At 40.6% G+C, this 17155-nt stretch overlaps 1 protein-coding gene across 1 annotated transcript; it reads left to right on the top strand.

Annotated features, from left to right (window-relative positions):
* The first annotated feature begins 3697 nt into the window (after window positions 1–3697).
* On the top strand, window positions 3698–16889 carry LOC110487391 (uncharacterized). Its single transcript, XM_021559321.3, has 2 exons — window positions 3698–4344; window positions 13453–16889. Exons 1-2 carry the CDS (start codon window positions 3960–3962, stop codon window positions 13917–13919), a joined length of 852 nt encoding a protein of 283 aa, XP_021414996.3. The 5' UTR covers window positions 3698–3959; the 3' UTR covers window positions 13920–16889.
* Window positions 16890–17155: the final 266 nt, after the last annotated feature.

The raw sequence follows: 17155 nt of genomic DNA, 5'->3' as shown, positions 1-17155 counted from the left end.
ACCAATCTGCATGCAAGTTATGATTTTCATATGCTCATTTTTGTGGAACAGATTAATTTAATTTATAATAGTATCTCAAAATCATTGTCTGTGATTAATCTATATTCTATCTAAATCTAAATGAAAATTATACAAATCTAAAAGTAACTTTTATTGCCACTGCCAACTATGTAAAAATAGCCGACATAAAGCCAACAAATAAAAACATTGCAGCCTGTAGGTAGAAAATATCCTGATAAAAATAAATATCCTATAAATCACATTGGCTGCACATGATCTGTCTACAACGAACTTTAAACATTGTATCAACTGGGTTGGCCCGAAACTCATGATAGCAAGCTTGCAACATTGTATAAAATATTCTGGGCCCTCAGAGTTTCCCGGCCAGTGAGTTTGGGACCGACACAGCTGTCGGCTATTTGTGTAAAGGATAAGAAGTAATCAGGTATTTTATGACATTTCCACTGGATCAGAGCATTACATTTTTCCCTTTTATGCCGAGTGGTTATCGAAGGGGCGAGACCTGGGAATATTTTACGAAAATACTTTGAGGAACTATTGTCCTTCACAACTGATTTTGATTAGACTTTGTTTACTTGCTGTTTGAGATTAAGAAAAAAATACTTTGAGAAGCTCCAACTCATTAGTGGTGGTGCGTTAAGACAATCAGAAATACTATCAGACATCCCCAAATGTAACTTTGACTATAATTACTCTTCCCTGAAGGAGGGAAATGAGGTACAACACCTGTTTGAATCCACCCTTTCCTGGGATGGTGAAGAGCGGTATTAAATTTAAGGAATAAATCAGAGCCTCATGCTCATTACCTGTGGAAGGCGTGGCTTTCAGCGAGGCATGGATTTAATAGTATGTTGTACCTAGTTTCCCTCTTTCAGGGAACAGTAGTTATAGTCATAACGTGTGGATTTAATAGTATGTTGTACCTAGTTTCCCTCTTTCAGGGAACAGTAGTTATAGTCATAACGTTAAGCTTGTCAAATGATGAACTTCAACTTAAATACTGGATCTTGCTATGGGACAGTTTTTTTGTATTCAGATCTCTGAAATGCACTCTAACTACGAAACATTTAGTGTCTCCTTATGTTACGCTGTCAAAACAGTTTTCATGGGCACAGAAATCCTAAATCATTTCAGAGTTTGCTAAATCCAATGGTTCTAACCGAGAGTCACCTTAACTTTATTGACAACACCCAAATGGATACTGTCATTAACGCGGTTCTTCAATAATTACACATCAGTCTTAATACTGTAGCAATTTAGTTACAGTCACATGTTCAACTATCATCAGCTGATCCAGGAAATAATTTTCTGAATGACAAACATCACGACATGCAACAATAACCAAAGTGCTTCTTCATTCATTACTCGGGTAAATACAGTTATGCCGTGCTCCACGTTGGATCCAACATCCCTAACAAATTGATGTTTATAGTTTATTGTCTGCTTGATTTACAGTAGAGGCTCGTTAGTCAGTTTGCACACAGAGATAATTAGCTCTTAATGTCTGGAGAACTGTTCCTTGATGGATAGGCTATTGTTTAACACACAGAGCTATTTTCCTTTTTTCAGGACATTTAGAATGACAACACATTACAGAGTAGCCTAGTGGGATTATTCACAAAATGATCTGGTGATCAGGTTATGAAATGTCATGACAAAGACATTTTAGTTTCCATGTTTCACCTGAAATATTAAATGATTTATAGTCCTCGGTCTATGTTGTTGTTAGGTGAAGTTATTGGTCCTACAGTAGGTCTATGCTGCTGTTAGGTGAAGTTATGGGCAAATTTGGCAAACACTTAGTGTACAAACCCTTTTTGTCAGGCTGATGGAAAATCTAGCAAAAAGAGCATTTTACTGGTTGAAGTGTTTTTTAAATACAAAGTGGTTGATTTGTGATGATGACACAAACATTATATTAAGCAGAACATTCAAATGAGCCTTACAATTATAATCCAAAGTAGTGTGAAATACTCTCATAAGCAACCTGGAAATGGAGGTTACTCCCCTGAGTTTTCCCCCATTCACATTCAGAATACATTGTGAAAAACTCAAATCTTTGATCACCATTTTTGCTCCAGGCATATATACTACATCCATAACTATCGGTTCCCCTTTAACCATCTGCCTGACTTTGGTGTTCACGTAGAAGTGACTATCGTGGATCCTCTGGGGAGCCTCAACAACCTCATGATTGTGACGAGGCAGAGAAAAGTCTCTCCACATTAGAACACTTCAATAAACACCAGCAGAGACCCATAGGGAAAATATCCCACTGCTGTTCTGACTGTGGGAAGAGTTTTGTTTCTTCAGGACATTTAAAAGCACACCAGAGAATACACACAGGAGAGAAACCTTTTAGCTTTTAGTTTTTCTCAGTCAGCCACCCTGATATCACACCAGGGAACACACACAGAAGAGAAACCTTTTAGCTGTACTCAATGTGGGAAGAGTTTTACTCATTCAACCGACCTGATATCACACCAGAGAACACACACAGGAGAGAAGTCTTATAGCTGTACTCAGTGTAGGAAGAGTTTTACTCATTGAATCTTGAATCAAAATGCAACACTTCAAAATGTAGCTAGCTGTTTTCTTCAAATTGTCCTCTAACCAGTGATGTACACATTTTTCCCAAATTCCATGTGATTTTTGAGCTGTTAGTTTTAACAGAACGTGCACCCTCATCTCCCTCCTCTCGCACACCTGATATCAACATGATATCGATGAGTTATGACAAATAAGTGTTGTGTTCCTTTGTTTAGCGACCCCTACATTTAAATGCATCACTCCAAAATGTAGCTGACTGTCTTCTGCAGGTTGTCCTCTAATCAGTGAGGTAAGAGATATCTCCACTTTCCATGTGTTTTTTAAAGTTAGGTTGTCCGTGCTGTTGAAACTAATCCCCCCCCCCCCCCCCCCCCAGCGTTTTTGGTGTTGTGCAGTTTATAAGGAACTTGTTTGAAATATCCAAGTAATATGATTATTGTGGCAGATGTTTGTGTACATAGCCCATTTTATGTTTAGGTTTTCAATTTTCCCCAAAAATGTTTTAAGTCCAATTGCAAAGTTACACCTCACAGTTCTATTTTTGGAGTTGTTACATAAAACCAATCAGAATTCAGAAGAATGATAATGTCAGGTGTGAAGTAATATGGAGGACCAGCCTTTTACCTTTGATGTAAACTACAACAGAAATAACTTCAAATGTAGAGCTTCAAATTAAACCAATCGTTTCCACTCATGACTTGAGTGATTGAAGTAAAACAACGTTTTGGAAATACATAACGCCATCTAACCAAATATCAAAGAATGTTAGCTATATGCAGTTATCTTAGCCAGCCAGCTAACATTAGCTATTTAGCCAACTAGCTATGGTCAGTGAGCTGGAGCCCAACTAATGGAGACCAGTTAGAACCCAACTAAAACATGACTGCAGATGAAAAGAGCAGAGACATAGAATCATGGCAAAATCCCCCAAATCTATAATAGATTCCAGATGTCAGTCAGAATGACTACAATTCAGTTACTAAGTCTTTAACCACACTGTGTTGTTACACTGGTGAGTAAAAAACTCACTTTAACTTTTTGTCTGAAAATTAGATATACATTTTACTCAACTGCGTTACCCACTCCAGTCAGCAGATGGCGAAGTGTGACTTTAAGGCAATGCTGCTGGTGTGACGTATAATCTAGTGGACGGAACGCTTTTTTCAACATCAGCAACAGTTAGTCAGACACCTCGGTAGCTAGCTAGACAAAATAGCCGAACCAATAAAGCTCTTTAGATGCTTTCGTGAATATTAACAACAGTGTTTTAAACCCTCTTCTGTTGTCTAGTTAGTTATCCGATTTAATTTCATATTTACGGTGTTGTTATTAGTCAGCTAGCGGGCTGGTTAAGTTAGCATTAGCATAGCTAGCTAACATTCCCGACCATGAGCTCACTAAACTACTCTCGTCCTGCAAAAGAAGAGGACGTCTGCTGGACGGAGAAAGAGGGTCTGTGGCTAAACGTTGTCGTGAAAGAGGAGGAAGAGGATGTCACAATACAAAAACAAGTAGAGGGTGAGGATGTTACAGTGAAAGAAGAAGAGAAAGACGTTTCAGTGAAAGAAGAGGAAGACGCTTTCAGAGTGAAAGAAGAGGATGTTACAGTAAAAGAAGAGGAGGAAGCCATTTTTGGAATGGAGGAGGGGGAGATGACTGTCACATTGGAAGAAGAATATGAAGAGGAGGACACTGGATATCTGGGCTCGGTTTCCCAAAGGCATGTTAAGGCATCCTATGGTTCTAACGATGAACGGACCCTGGTTAACACTAGTAAGTACTGTCTTTTTTTAAATGTATTTGATTTATTTCACCTTTATTTAACCAGGTAGGCCAGTTGAGACCAAGTTCTCATTTACAACTGCAATCTGGTCAAGATAAAGCAAAGCTGTGCGACACAAATAACACAGAGTTACACATAAACAAACGTACAGTCAATAACACAATAGAAAAATTTATGTACAGTGTGTGCAAATGTAGAAGAGTAGGGAGGTAAGGCAATACATAGACCAACAGGGGCAAAATAATAATGTATATAATAATTACTATTTAGCATTTTAACGCTGGAGTGACAGATGTGCAGATGATGATTTGCAAGTAGAGCTACTGGGGTGCAAGAGGATAAATAACAATATGGGGATGAGGTTGGGTGTGCTGTTTACAGATTGGTTTTGTACAGTGATCAGTAAGCTGTTCTGACAGCTGATGCTTAAAGTTACAGAGGGAGATGTAAAACTGCAGCTTCATTGATTTTTGCAATTCGTTCCAGTCATTGGCAGCAGAGGGCTGGAAGGCAAGGCGGCCAAAGTAAATGTTGGCTTTGGGGATGACCTGTGAAATATACCTGCTGGAGCGTGTGCTACGGGTGGGTGTTGCTATGGTGACCAGTGAGCTGAGATAAGGCGGGGCTTTACCTAGCAAGGACTTATAGATGACCTGGAGCCAGTGGGTTTGGCAACGAATATGTAGTGAGGGCCAGGCAACAAGAGCATACAGGTCGCAATGGTGGGTGGTACATGGGGCTTTGGTGACAAAACGGATGGCACTGTGATAGACTGCATCCAGTTTGCTGAGTGTTGGAGGCTATTTTGTAAATTACATCGCCAAAGTCAAGGATCGGTTGGATAGTCAGTTTTACGAGGGTATGTTTGGCAGCATGAGTGAAGGAGGCTTTGTTGCGAAATCGGTAACCGATTGTGGATTTAATTTTGGATTGTAGATGCTTAATGTGAGTCTGGAAGGAGAGTTTACAGTCTAATCAGACACCTAGGTATTTGCAGTTGTCAGAACTGTCTAGAGTAGTGATGCTGGGCGGGTGCGGGCAACAATCAGTTGAAGAGCATGCATTTAGTTTTACTAGCATTTAAAAGCAGTTGGAGGGAATTGATGTAAAATATATCACTAGCCACTTTAAACAATGCTACTTAATATAATGTTTACATACCCTACATGATTTATCTCATATGTATACGTATATACTGTACTCTATATAATCTACTGCATCTTTATGTAATACATGTATCAATAGCCACTTTAAACTTTGCCACTTTGTTTACATACTCATCTCATATGTATATACTGTACTCTCGATACCATTACTGCATCTTGCCTATGCCGCTCTGTACCATCACTCATTCAATAATCTTTATGTACATATTCTTTATTCCTTTACACTTGTGTGTATAAGGTAGTAGTTTTGGAATTGTTAGTTAGATTACTCGTTGGTTATTACTGCATTGTCGGAACTTGAAGCACAAGCATTTCGCTACACTCGCATTAACATCTGCTAACCATGTGTATGTGACGAATAAAATTTGATTTGATTTGGGGCTACAAGGGGGTGTTGTATGGCATTGAAGCTCGTTTGGAGGATTGTTAACTAGAGGTCGACAGATTATGATTTTTCAATACCGATACCAATTATTGGAGGACCAAAAAAGCCGATACCGCTAAACATTTTTTTTGTGTTTTTGTAATAATGACAATTACAACAATACTGAATTAACACTTATTTGAACTTAATATAATACATCAATAAAATCAATTTAGCCTCAAGTAGATAATGGATAATGAAACATGTTCAATTTGGTTTAAATAATGCAAAAACAGTGTTGGAGAAGAACGTAAAAGTGCAATATGTGCTATGTAAGAAAGCTAACGTTTCAGTTCCTTGCTCAGAACATGACAACATATGAAAGCTGGTGGTTCCTTTTAACATGAGTCTTCAATATTCCCAGGTAAGAAGTTTTAGGTTGTAGTTATTATATAACTATTTCCTTCTATACCATTTGTATTTCATTAACCTTTGACTATTGGATGTTCTTATAGGCACTTTAATATTGCCAGTGTAACAGTATAGCTTCCGTCCCTCTCCTCGCTCCTCCCTGGGCTCGAACCAGCAACACAACGACAACAGCCACCACATCGAATTACCCATGCAGAGCAAGGGAAACAACCACGCCAAGGCTTGCGAGTGAAGTTTGAAACGCTATTAGCTAACTAGCCAGCCTTTCACTTCGGTCACACCAGCCTCATCTCGGGAGTTGATAGGTTTGAAGTCATAAACAGCGCAATGCTTGACGCACAACGAAGAGCTGCTGGCAAAACGCACGAAAGTGCTGTTTGAATGAATGTTTACACGCCTGCTTCTGCCTACCACCGCTCAGTCAGATACTTAGATACTTGTATGCTCAGTCAGATTATATGCAACACAGGACACGCTAGATAATATCTAGTAATATCATCAACCATGTGTAGTTAACTATTGATTATGATTGATTGTTTTTTTAAGATAAGTTTAATGCTAGCTAGCAACTTACCTTGGCTTACTGCATTTACGTAACAGGCAGTCTCCTTGTGGAGTGCATCGAGAGAGAGGCAGGTCGTTTTTGCGTTGGACTAGTTAACTGTAAGGTTGCAAGATTGGATCCCCCGAGGTGACAAGGCGAAAATCTTTCTGTCTTCCCCTGAACGAGGCAGTTAACCCAACGTTCCTAGGCCGTCATTGAAAATATGAATGTGTTCTTAACTGACTTGCCTAGTTAAATAAAGATTAAATAAAGGTGTTAAAAAAACGGCAAATCGGCGCCCAAAAATACAGATTTCCGATTGTTATGAAAACTTGAAATCGGCCCTAATTAATCGGCCATTCCGATTAATCGGTCGACCTCTATTGTTAACACAGTGTCCAAAGAAGGGCTAGATGTATAGAGAATAGTGTCGTCTGCGTAGAGGTGGATCAGAGAATCACCAGCAGCAAGAGCGACATCATTGATATATACAGAGAAAAGAGTCAGCCCGAGAATTAAACCCTGTGGCACTCCCATAGAGACAGGCCCTCCGATTTGACACACTGAACTCTATCAGAGAAGGCGAGGAAGTAATTTGAAAACCAAGGCTATTGAGTCTGCCGATAAGAATGTGGTGATTATCAAATCAAATGTATTTATATAGCTCTTCTTACATCTGCTGATATCTCAAAGTGCTGTACAGAAACCCAGCCGAAAACCCCAAACAGCAAGCAATGCAGGTGTAGAAGCATGGTGACTAGGAAAAACACGGTGGCTAGCTAAAACCTAGGAAGAAACCTAGAGAGGAACCAGGGTATCCCCTTCTGGCTGTGCAGGGTGAAGATTATAACAGAACATGGCCAAGATGTTCAAATGTTCATAAATGGCCAGCATGGTCAAATAATAATAATCACAGTAGTTGTCGAGGGTGCAACACAAGTCAGCACCTCAGGAGGAAATGTCAGTTGGCTGTTCATAGCCGATCATTAAGAGTATCTCTACCACTCCTGCTGTCTCTAGAGAGTTGGAAAACAGCAGGTCTGGGACAGGTAGCACGTCTGGTGAACAGGTCAGGTTTCCATAGCCGCAGGCAGAACAGCCAGATGGACTGGGGACAGCAAGGAGGTCCATTGCCAGGTAGTCCTGAGGCATGGTCCTAGGGCTTAGGTCCTCCGAGAGAGAAAGAGAGAATTAGAGAGAGCATACTTAAATTCACACAGGGCACCGGATAAGACAGGAGAAGTACTCCAAATATAACAAACTGACCCTAGCCCCCCGACAAAGAAACTACTGCAGCATAAATACTGGAGGCTGAGACAGGAGGGGTCAGGAGACACTGTGGCCCCATCCAATGATACCCCCAGACAGGGCCAAATAGGAGGAATATAACCCCTCCCACTTTGCCAAAGCACAGCCCCCACACCACTCGACAGAGTCGAAAGCCTTGGCCAGGTCGATGAATACGGCTGCACAGTAATGTTTCTTATCGATGGCGGTTAAGATATCGTTTAGGACCTTGAGCGTGGCTGAGGTGCACCCATGACCAGCTCTGAAACCAGATTGCATAGCAGAGAAGGTATGGTGAGATTCAAAATGGTCGGTAATCTGTTTGTTGACTTGGCTTTCGAAGACCTTAGAAAGGCATGGTAGGATAGATATAGGTCTGTAGCAGTTTGGGTCAAGAGTGTCCCCCCCTTTGAAGAGGGGGATGACCGCAGCTGCTTTCCAATCTTTGGGAATCTCAGACGACACGAAAGAGAGGTTGAACAGGCTAGTAATAGGGGTGGCAACAATTTCGGCAGATAATTTTAGAAAGAAAGGGTCCAGATTGTCTAGCCCGGCTGATTTGTAGGGGTCCAGATTTTGCAGCTCTTTCAGAACATCAGCTGAATGGATTTGGGAGAAGGAGAAATGGGGAAGGCTTGGGCGAGTTGCTGTTGGGGGTGCAGTGCTGTTGACAGGGGTAGGAGTAGCCAGGTGGAAAGCATGGCCAGCAGTAGAAAAATGCTTATTGAAATTTTCAATTATGGTGGATTTATCAGTGGTGACAGTGTTTCCTATCTTCAGTGCAGTGGGCAGCTGGGAGGAGGTGTTCTTATTCTCCATGGACTTTACAGTGTCCCAGAACTTTTTTGAGTTAGTGTTGCAAGAAGCAAATTTCTGCTTGAAAAAGCTAGCCTTGGCTTTTCTAACTGCCTGTGTATAATGGTTTCTAGCTTCCCTGAACAGCTGCATATCACGGGGGCTGTTCGATGCTAATGCAGAACGCCATAGGACATTTTTGTGTTGATTAAGGGCAGTCAGGTCTGGGGAGAACCAAGGGCTATATCTGTTCCTGGTTCTAAATTTCTTGAATGGGGCATGTTTATTTAAGATGGTTAGGAAGGCATTTTTAAAAAATATCCAGGCATCCTCTACTGACGGGATGAGGTCAATATCCTTCCAGGATACCCCGGCCAGGTCGATTAGAAAGGCCTGCTCGCTGAAGTGTTTCAGGGAGCGTTTTACAGTGATGAGAGGAGGTCGTTTGACCGCTGACCCATTACGGATGCAGGCAATGAGGCAGTGATCGCTGAGATCTTGGTTGAAGACAGCAGAGGTGTATTTAGAGGGGAAGTTGGTTAGGATGATATCTATGAGGGTGCCTGTGTTTAAGGCTTTGGGGAGGTACCTGGTAGGTTCATTGATAATTTGTGTGAGATTGAGGGCATCAAGTTTAGATTGTAGGATGGCTGGGGTGTTAAGCATGTTCCAGTTTAGGTCGCCTAGCAGCACGAGCTCTGAAGATAGATGGGGGGCAATCAGTTCACATATGGTGTCCAGAGCACAGCTGGGGGCAGAGGGTGGTCTATAGCAGGCGGCAACGGTGAGAGACTTGTTTTTAGAGAGGTGGATTTTTAAAAGTAGAAATTCAAATTGTTTGGGTACAGACCTGGATAATAGGACAGAACTCTGCAGGCTATCTTTGCAGTAGATTGCATATCATGGATGGTCAGTCCTTGCATCCATATGTCTGTCTATGAATTTGAGAGTAGTTACATTTCTCCAGCCCCATCATCGTTTTATGACCAAAACAGTGGTGGAATTACATCTTTGTTATTGTTTCAACTGCAGATTTTTCTGGGGAACTGTTACCGTTCTCAAATTCATAGAGAAAGCTATTGTAGCAACCGTAACCCAAAATCTAGCGACCTCGTCAAGAGGTTCAGACATCTTGGAGTAACAGTTTTAAGGTGTTGGCTTGACAGACGCTGGACCCAGGTTTGAGTTCAGCTCTGGGCTACCCCCTGAATTCACTACACTATGAATACAAGGACTGGCCATCCATAATGTCAAAATTATAGTTTAACTTCTTCGGTATAGGGGGCGCTCTTTTAATTTTTGGATGAAAAACGTTCCCGTTTTAAACAAGATATTTTGTCACGAAAAGATGCTAAACTATGCATATAATTGACAGCTTTGGAAAGAAAACACTCTGATGTTTCCAAAACTGCAAAGATATTATCTGTGAGTGCCACAGAACTGATGTTACAGAAAAAACCCAGATAAAAATACAATGAGGAAGTGACGCATTTTTTGAAACCGCCTCATGGCAATGACTCCTTATATGGCTGTGGAGGAGCTAGGAGTCAGCTTACCTTTTCCACATTTTCCCCAAGGTGTCTGCAGCATTGTGATGTATTTGTAGGCATATCATTGGAAGATTGACCATAAGAGACTACATTTACCAGGTGGTCGCTTGGTGTCCTCCGTCGCAATTATTGCGTAATCTCCAGCTACAGTATTTTTCCGTTTGGCTCTGATGAGAAACCGACTGCCAGGAATGATTTTTCATCGAATAGAATTGTGAAAAACACCTTGAGGATTGATTCTAAACAACGTTTGCCATGTTTCTGTCGATATTATGGAGCTAATTTGGAAAAAAGTTAGGCGTTGTAAGTGACTGCATTTTCGTTTTTTTTTTCTTAGCCAAACGTGATGAACAAAACGGAGCTATTTCTCTTACACAAATAATATTTTTGGAAAAAATGAACATTTGCTATCTAACTGAGAGTCTCGTCATTGAAAACATCCGAAGTTCTCGGCAGGGTAGCCTAGTGGTTAGAGCGTTGGACTAGTAACCGGAAGGTTGCAAGTTCAAACCACCGAGCTGACAAGGTAGAAATCTGTCGTTCTGCCCCTGAACAGGCAGTTAACCCACTGTTCCTAGGCCGTCATTGAAAATAAGAATTTGTTCTTAACTGACTTGCCTAGTTAAATAAAGGTAAAATCATTTACCTTTTTTTTTTTTTTTTTTTTAAGCTTTTCTTGTTTTTGTGAAAATGTTGCCTGCTTAATGCTAGGCTATCAATACTCTTACACAAATGCTTGTGTAGCTTTGGTTAAAACATATTTTGAAAATCTGAGATGACAGTGTTGTTAACAAAAGGCTAAGCTTGTGTTTCAATATATTTATTTCATTTCATTTGCGATTTTCATGAATAGGAAACGTTGCGTTATGGTAATGAGCTTGAGGCTATGATTACGCTCCCGGATACGGGATTGCTCGACGCTAGAGGTTAACCAGGTTTCGAGGCTATACAGTGGAGTTATGCAATGTTTTGGTTTCTGATGGGGTAATACCGTTGAATATTTGAGGCATTTATAAGTTACACTACCGTTCAAAAGTTTGGGGTCACTTAGAAATGTCCTTGTTTTTGAAAGAAAAGTGCTCAACTGACAGCTTCATTAAATAGTACCCTCAAAACACCAGTCTCAACGTCAACAGTGAAGAGGCGACTCCGAGATGCTGCAAAGAAAAAGCCATATCTCAGACTGGCCAATAAAAATAAAAGATTAAGATGGGCAAAACAACACAGACACTGGACAGAAATATGTATTTTTCTTTGCAACTCTGCCTAGAAGGCCAGCATCCCTGAGTCTCCTCTTCACTGTTGACGTTGAGACTGGTGTTTTGCAAGTACTATTTGATAAAGCTGCCAGTTGATGACTTGAGGTGTCTGTTTCTCAAACTAGACACTCTAATGTACTTGTCCTCTTGCTCAGTTGTGCACCGGGGCCTCCCACTCCTCTTTCTATTCTGATGTTAGGTTCAAATGTTTCAGAGTAAATACCTCACCGACACCAGAAAAGCTTAACCAAGTTTAATTCTTCCCAAAGGGTCTTTACAGCTGTTATTCAGACAAAAAGTATATATACCCCACTTTGGACACTCCTCCTTCTCTCCAATCCTTACATCTTCTGGTTCCACAGGAAGAAGGTAATAGGATAATAAACCATTATTTCTCCCTTCAGGGGATCTGACCTCAACCCCTCTTTCGCCTAATCCACAGATGTCCTCTCGTATCATTTATCACACTCCTGTGACTCTCTCCTGTCCACCCAGCACATTCCACAGCCACTCTGTCTTTCTACAGATCTCACTCCTTTATATACTCTGTGTCTGATCTATCATGTCTTTAATATCTCAATGTTCAAAGTTTACCCTGAATACAACACTTCTTAGAGCTCGTTTGTGCTGTTCTCTGAAGGGAGTAGTTCACAGCGTTGTACAAGATCTTCAGCTTCTTGGCAATTTCTCCCATGGAATAGCCTTAATTTCTCAGAACAAGAATTGACTGACGAGTTCCAGAAGAAAGTTATTTGTTTCTGGCCATTTTGAGCCTGTAATTGAACCCACTAATGTGGATGCTCCAGATACTCAACTAGGATTTTCTAATGATCAATTAGTCTTTTAAAATGATAAACTTGGATTAGCTAACACAACATGCCATTGGAACACAGGAGTGATGGTTGCTGATAATGGGCCTCTGTACGCCTATGTAGATATTCCATTTAAAAAACCAGCAGTTTCCAGCTACAATATTAATTTACAACATTAACAATGTCTACACTGTATCAATGGTTATATAGAAAATGGGTCTTTCTATAACTGCAGTGTAGATTTCCTGTGGGGTTCAAATTATTACAGCTGTTGATAAGTTGTTGTATTCAAAGACCTCAATGTCTTGCCAGGAGGGTGCAAGGTGCTGTGTTGTTGTCTGCTGCCAGGACTTGTGTGACGGCCTTTTCCTGCTCCAGGACTGTTTCCATTATCTGCAGTGGAGATCCCCACCTTGTCAGGGATTCTGTGATGAGCTTGTTGAGGTGCAGGCCCACCTTGTCGAGGATTCTGTGATGAGCTTGCTAAGGGGCAGGCCCACCTTGTCAGGGATTCTGTGATGAGCTTGTTGAGGGGCAGGCCCACCTTGTCAGGGATTCTGTGATGAGCTTGTTGAAGGGGCAGGCCCACCTTGTCAGGGATTCTGTGATGAGCGTGTTGAGGGGCAGGCTCAGTTTATCCTGTGCACTTGTCAGGGCCTTCTGCTTCTTCCAACTATAGGAACATGTGCTGACCACTTCCTTGCAATTAATCCATCTATATATTTACATACTACTGTTGTGATTAAGAGAGCTATATTGCATTAGAAAACAGGATCATTTATATAGTAGGATGTAATCCACTTCAGGCATCACTTTTTACCTTAAATAAACAGTGGATTTCTGCTGTTGTGGTCCTTTAACCATCTGTCTGACTTTGTATTTCACACAGGAGAGAGACGGGACTATCGTGGATCCTCTGGGGAGCCTCAACAACCTTGTGATGCTGACGAGGCAGAGAAGAGTCTCTCCAGATCAGAACACGTCAAGAAACACCAGCGGAGATCCACAGGGAAGATAACTCACTGCTGCTCTGACTGTGGGAAGAGATTCACCTCCTCATCAGGCATTAAAATTCATCAGAAAATCCACACCGGAGAGAAATCTTACGGCTGTGATCAATGTGGGAAGAGTTTTGTAAAATATAGACATCTGAAGATACACCAGAGAACACACACAGGAGAGAAATCATATAGCTGTGATCAATGTGGGAAGAGTTTTACTCAGCTAAGCAGCCTGATATCACACCAGAGAACACACACAGGCGAGAAACCTTATAGCTGTACTCAATGTGGGAAGAGTTTTACTCAGCTAGGCATCCTGATATCACACCAGAGAACTGTCGTGACGTTGCATTAGTTAATGTGACACCTGTTGCTCATCGAATGATTAAATGTTTCTAATTGTGTGATTAAATGAATCAAGCAATTATTAACTAATTAACCTGGGGCACCATGGGAAAATAAGTTTTATTGAGTTTCTATTTCCCAAATTAACTCAAAGAACATCATAATATCGATTTTACAACAGTCGCTAATTAATTAATTAATTTCCTTTACAATCTCATTCTGAACGTTGTATAATCCGAGAATCTGCACGGACCCGGGTCTCACCAATGAGTTCGTACCACACCAATCTTAGTTGAGTATTTATTTACTAGAAAGCTAAAATGATGATAAAAGATACACATACACCAAAAACACATTCTAGGCTATTGATTAGAACTTAGTATAACGGGCCAACACACTATGGCACGTGTTACCCAAAATGGGCATTTAAAAGAGAGAGAAAAAAAGAAAGTACACGAGAGAAATATACATTTGGGTGCATTTGTCAGCTGTGCTTATTTTAACCCTAGCCTTGCCCCAAACTGCCGCTCTTATGGGTCAGAATATAATGATGTAATTACCTGTGGGGGGTCTCAGATGCGAAGCTCCGCGTGGGTCGTTTAGGCTTCTAAATGACGCACTTCTCCGGCGCAACTCTGGTCGTCCTCACGATGTCAGTGTCCATTTGGTCTGATTCCTCGCCCTTGCTCTGGGAGGAGTCTTCTGAGGACAGACAGATCTGTAGCTCAGGGCTCACAGTGAAACAGTGTAGATACCACGATTTGATGGAGAGTGGAGGTTAGGTGGTCCGGCTTGAATTCACCCGCTGAGACACAGCTACTCATTAGTAGCATGGGTAGGAAAAGATGTCTTTGTCTTCAACCTTGGGTTGAGTTTTGGGTTCGTTGACTTTTTAGAACTTGGCTGCAGCTTGGGTCACTTAGTCTGATCTGTTCATTCTGCCTCACAGGTCTTATACCCTCGGGTCAGAAGTGGGCGTAACCGCCTTTAGGGCTATTCTCTGGGCGTACCAAGTCAAGAGGCATGGTCTAGATTTTACTCAAATCCAATTTTAGACAACTAACTTCACATTTCGTCTTTACCAAAACATTCTCTTTGATTTGGACATTTTCCACACTACGTCCAATGTATAAACATCAAGAGTATCCTAGGAAAACTCTTCCAGTTACAATGTTTTTGTAATAACGTAATCTATTAGCCTATAATAACAAAACAAAAATGACATATTTCCATATTCCATCTATCGTCATGACCACCATTGTGGCTGACGGAAATCATTGTTCCAAAGTCTTTTTATTGCATGTTTAATGTTCTGAGGCTGGTTCTCCATAGTGAGAGGACAAAGGAATGTTGTCTGTGGCCTAAGATTTACCATCGGCGTGAGGGGTCATAAAACCCCCACATCTTCAGACCCCTAGATCTCTCCTCCTCTGTTGGGGGTGAGAGATAAACTGTAGGGTTGTGGTCTCCTGTAACCTGACCACACCAGAGAACACACACAGGAGTGAAATCCTATAGCTGTGATCAATGTGGGAAGAGTTTTGTTCAATCTAGCCATCTGAAGATACACACAGGAGAGAAACCTTTTTTGCTGTACTCAATGTGGGAGGAGTTTTGTTCAATCTGGTGATCTGACAGTACACCAGAGAACACACACAGGAGAGAAATCGTACAGCTCTAATCTATGTGGGAAGAGTTTTACTCAGTCAAACAGCCTGGTACAACAACAGAGAACACATACAGGAGAGAAATATCTTAGCTGTGACCAGAGATAATCTGATAAAAGATCAAATATCAGAAAGTACATACATGAAGGAGTTGTTTCATGATATCAATGAATTAATGTCACAATGTAAAATGTTTTAACATTGTAGAAGGAGTATTTTAATATTGTCACAATGTTGAAGCATAAATGTTTGCCCCTTTATCAATTGATTACAACATGATATGGATTTTAGCCTCAGGGGAAAATCCAGACTCTGATTTGATAGTTGTGTTGTGTTACACTTACCACGTTGGTGACCCACTGGAATCAAAATGTATCACTTCAAAATGTAGCTAGCTGTTTTCTACAAATTGTCCTCTAACCAGTGATGTTTACATTATTCCCAAATTCCGTGTGGTTTTTGAGCTGTTAGTTTTAACAGGACGTGCAACCTCATCTCCCTCATTTTGCAGAGTTGATTTCAACGTGATATCGATGAGTGATGACAAATAAGTGTTGTTCCTTTGTTTAGTGACCCCTAAATTGAAATGCATCACTCCAAAATGTAGCTGACGGTCTTCTGCAGGTTGTCCTCTAACCAGTGAGGTTAAAGATATCTCCCATTTCCATGTGTTTTTTTTAGTTGTTAGTTTCAAGAACACATACAACCTAATCGACATCATTGATTTATTGCTACTTGTGCAGTTTGTACGGTGCTTGTTTAAAAAAATACAAGTAATATGATTATTGTGGCAGATGTTTGTGTACATTTTATGTTTAAGTTTTCAATTTATCCCAAACTGTTTCTGCATATTGGTTATTGATTTGGACACGTTAACACTGTGTTTTGACATTGCACTATCCCACCTAGCAAAATGTAACTGAAAAAAATGTTGAAAAGAAGACTATGCCCGACGTCCAATATACGTTCAGTGGAAAATATGTATTTTCTGGTAGTTTTTTCAGTGACTTGAAAATAACTTAATTTCAATTTACTTGCAGGTAGCCTAGTGGTTAGAGCGTTGGGCCGTCATTGTAAGCCAGAAGTTGTTCTTAACTGACTTATTTACAATGATGATCTACCGGGGAACAGTGGGTTAACTGACTTATTAACAATGATGATCTACCGGGGAACAGTGGGTTAACTGCCTTGTTCAGGTGCAGAATGACAGATTTTTACCTTGTCAGCTCGGGATTCAATCCAGCAACCTTTCGGTTCCTGTTAAATGAAGGTTAAAATAAATAAATAAATACACATGGATGCAGTATAATAAATTGGTCTATAATCAATTTTATTAACCATCTTTCATCATTCAAGTATTTCTTGACAACATTCAAGTGCTAATTGTCTTTATTCCACTACTGAAGAAGCATGTCTCAAATCACCTCATATTTCAAACATTCAGCCTGACAAAAGATACATGTTTTATTATTCCATGCCTCACCATTAAGTTAATTATTGCCAACACATATTAACAAAGGGGTGTATATTTGGTTTTGATAATTCATATTTACAGTTCATGTAACATTTAGTAATTATT

The sequence above is a fragment of the Oncorhynchus mykiss genome, chromosome 13, assembly GCF_057628025.1.
Source record: "Oncorhynchus mykiss isolate SJ-2025 chromosome 13, ASM5762802v1, whole genome shotgun sequence".
NCBI classification, from domain to species: Eukaryota; Metazoa; Chordata; class Actinopteri; order Salmoniformes; family Salmonidae; genus Oncorhynchus; species Oncorhynchus mykiss.
Note: the sequence above shows the minus strand (reverse complement) of the source record. Positions and strands in the feature narration are given on the sequence as shown.

What these genes read in the sequence shown, in the direction of transcription:
- LOC110487391 (XM_021559321.3), top strand. Translation starts at nt 3,960, where the DNA reads ATGAGCTCACTAAACTACTCTCGTCCTGCAAAAGAAGAGGACGTCTGC. An exon ending in ACGGACCCTGGTTAACACTA is followed by an intron (nt 4,345 to 13,452) that starts GTAAGTACTGTC and finishes TATTTCACACAG; the next exon opens with GAGAGAGACGGGACTATCGT.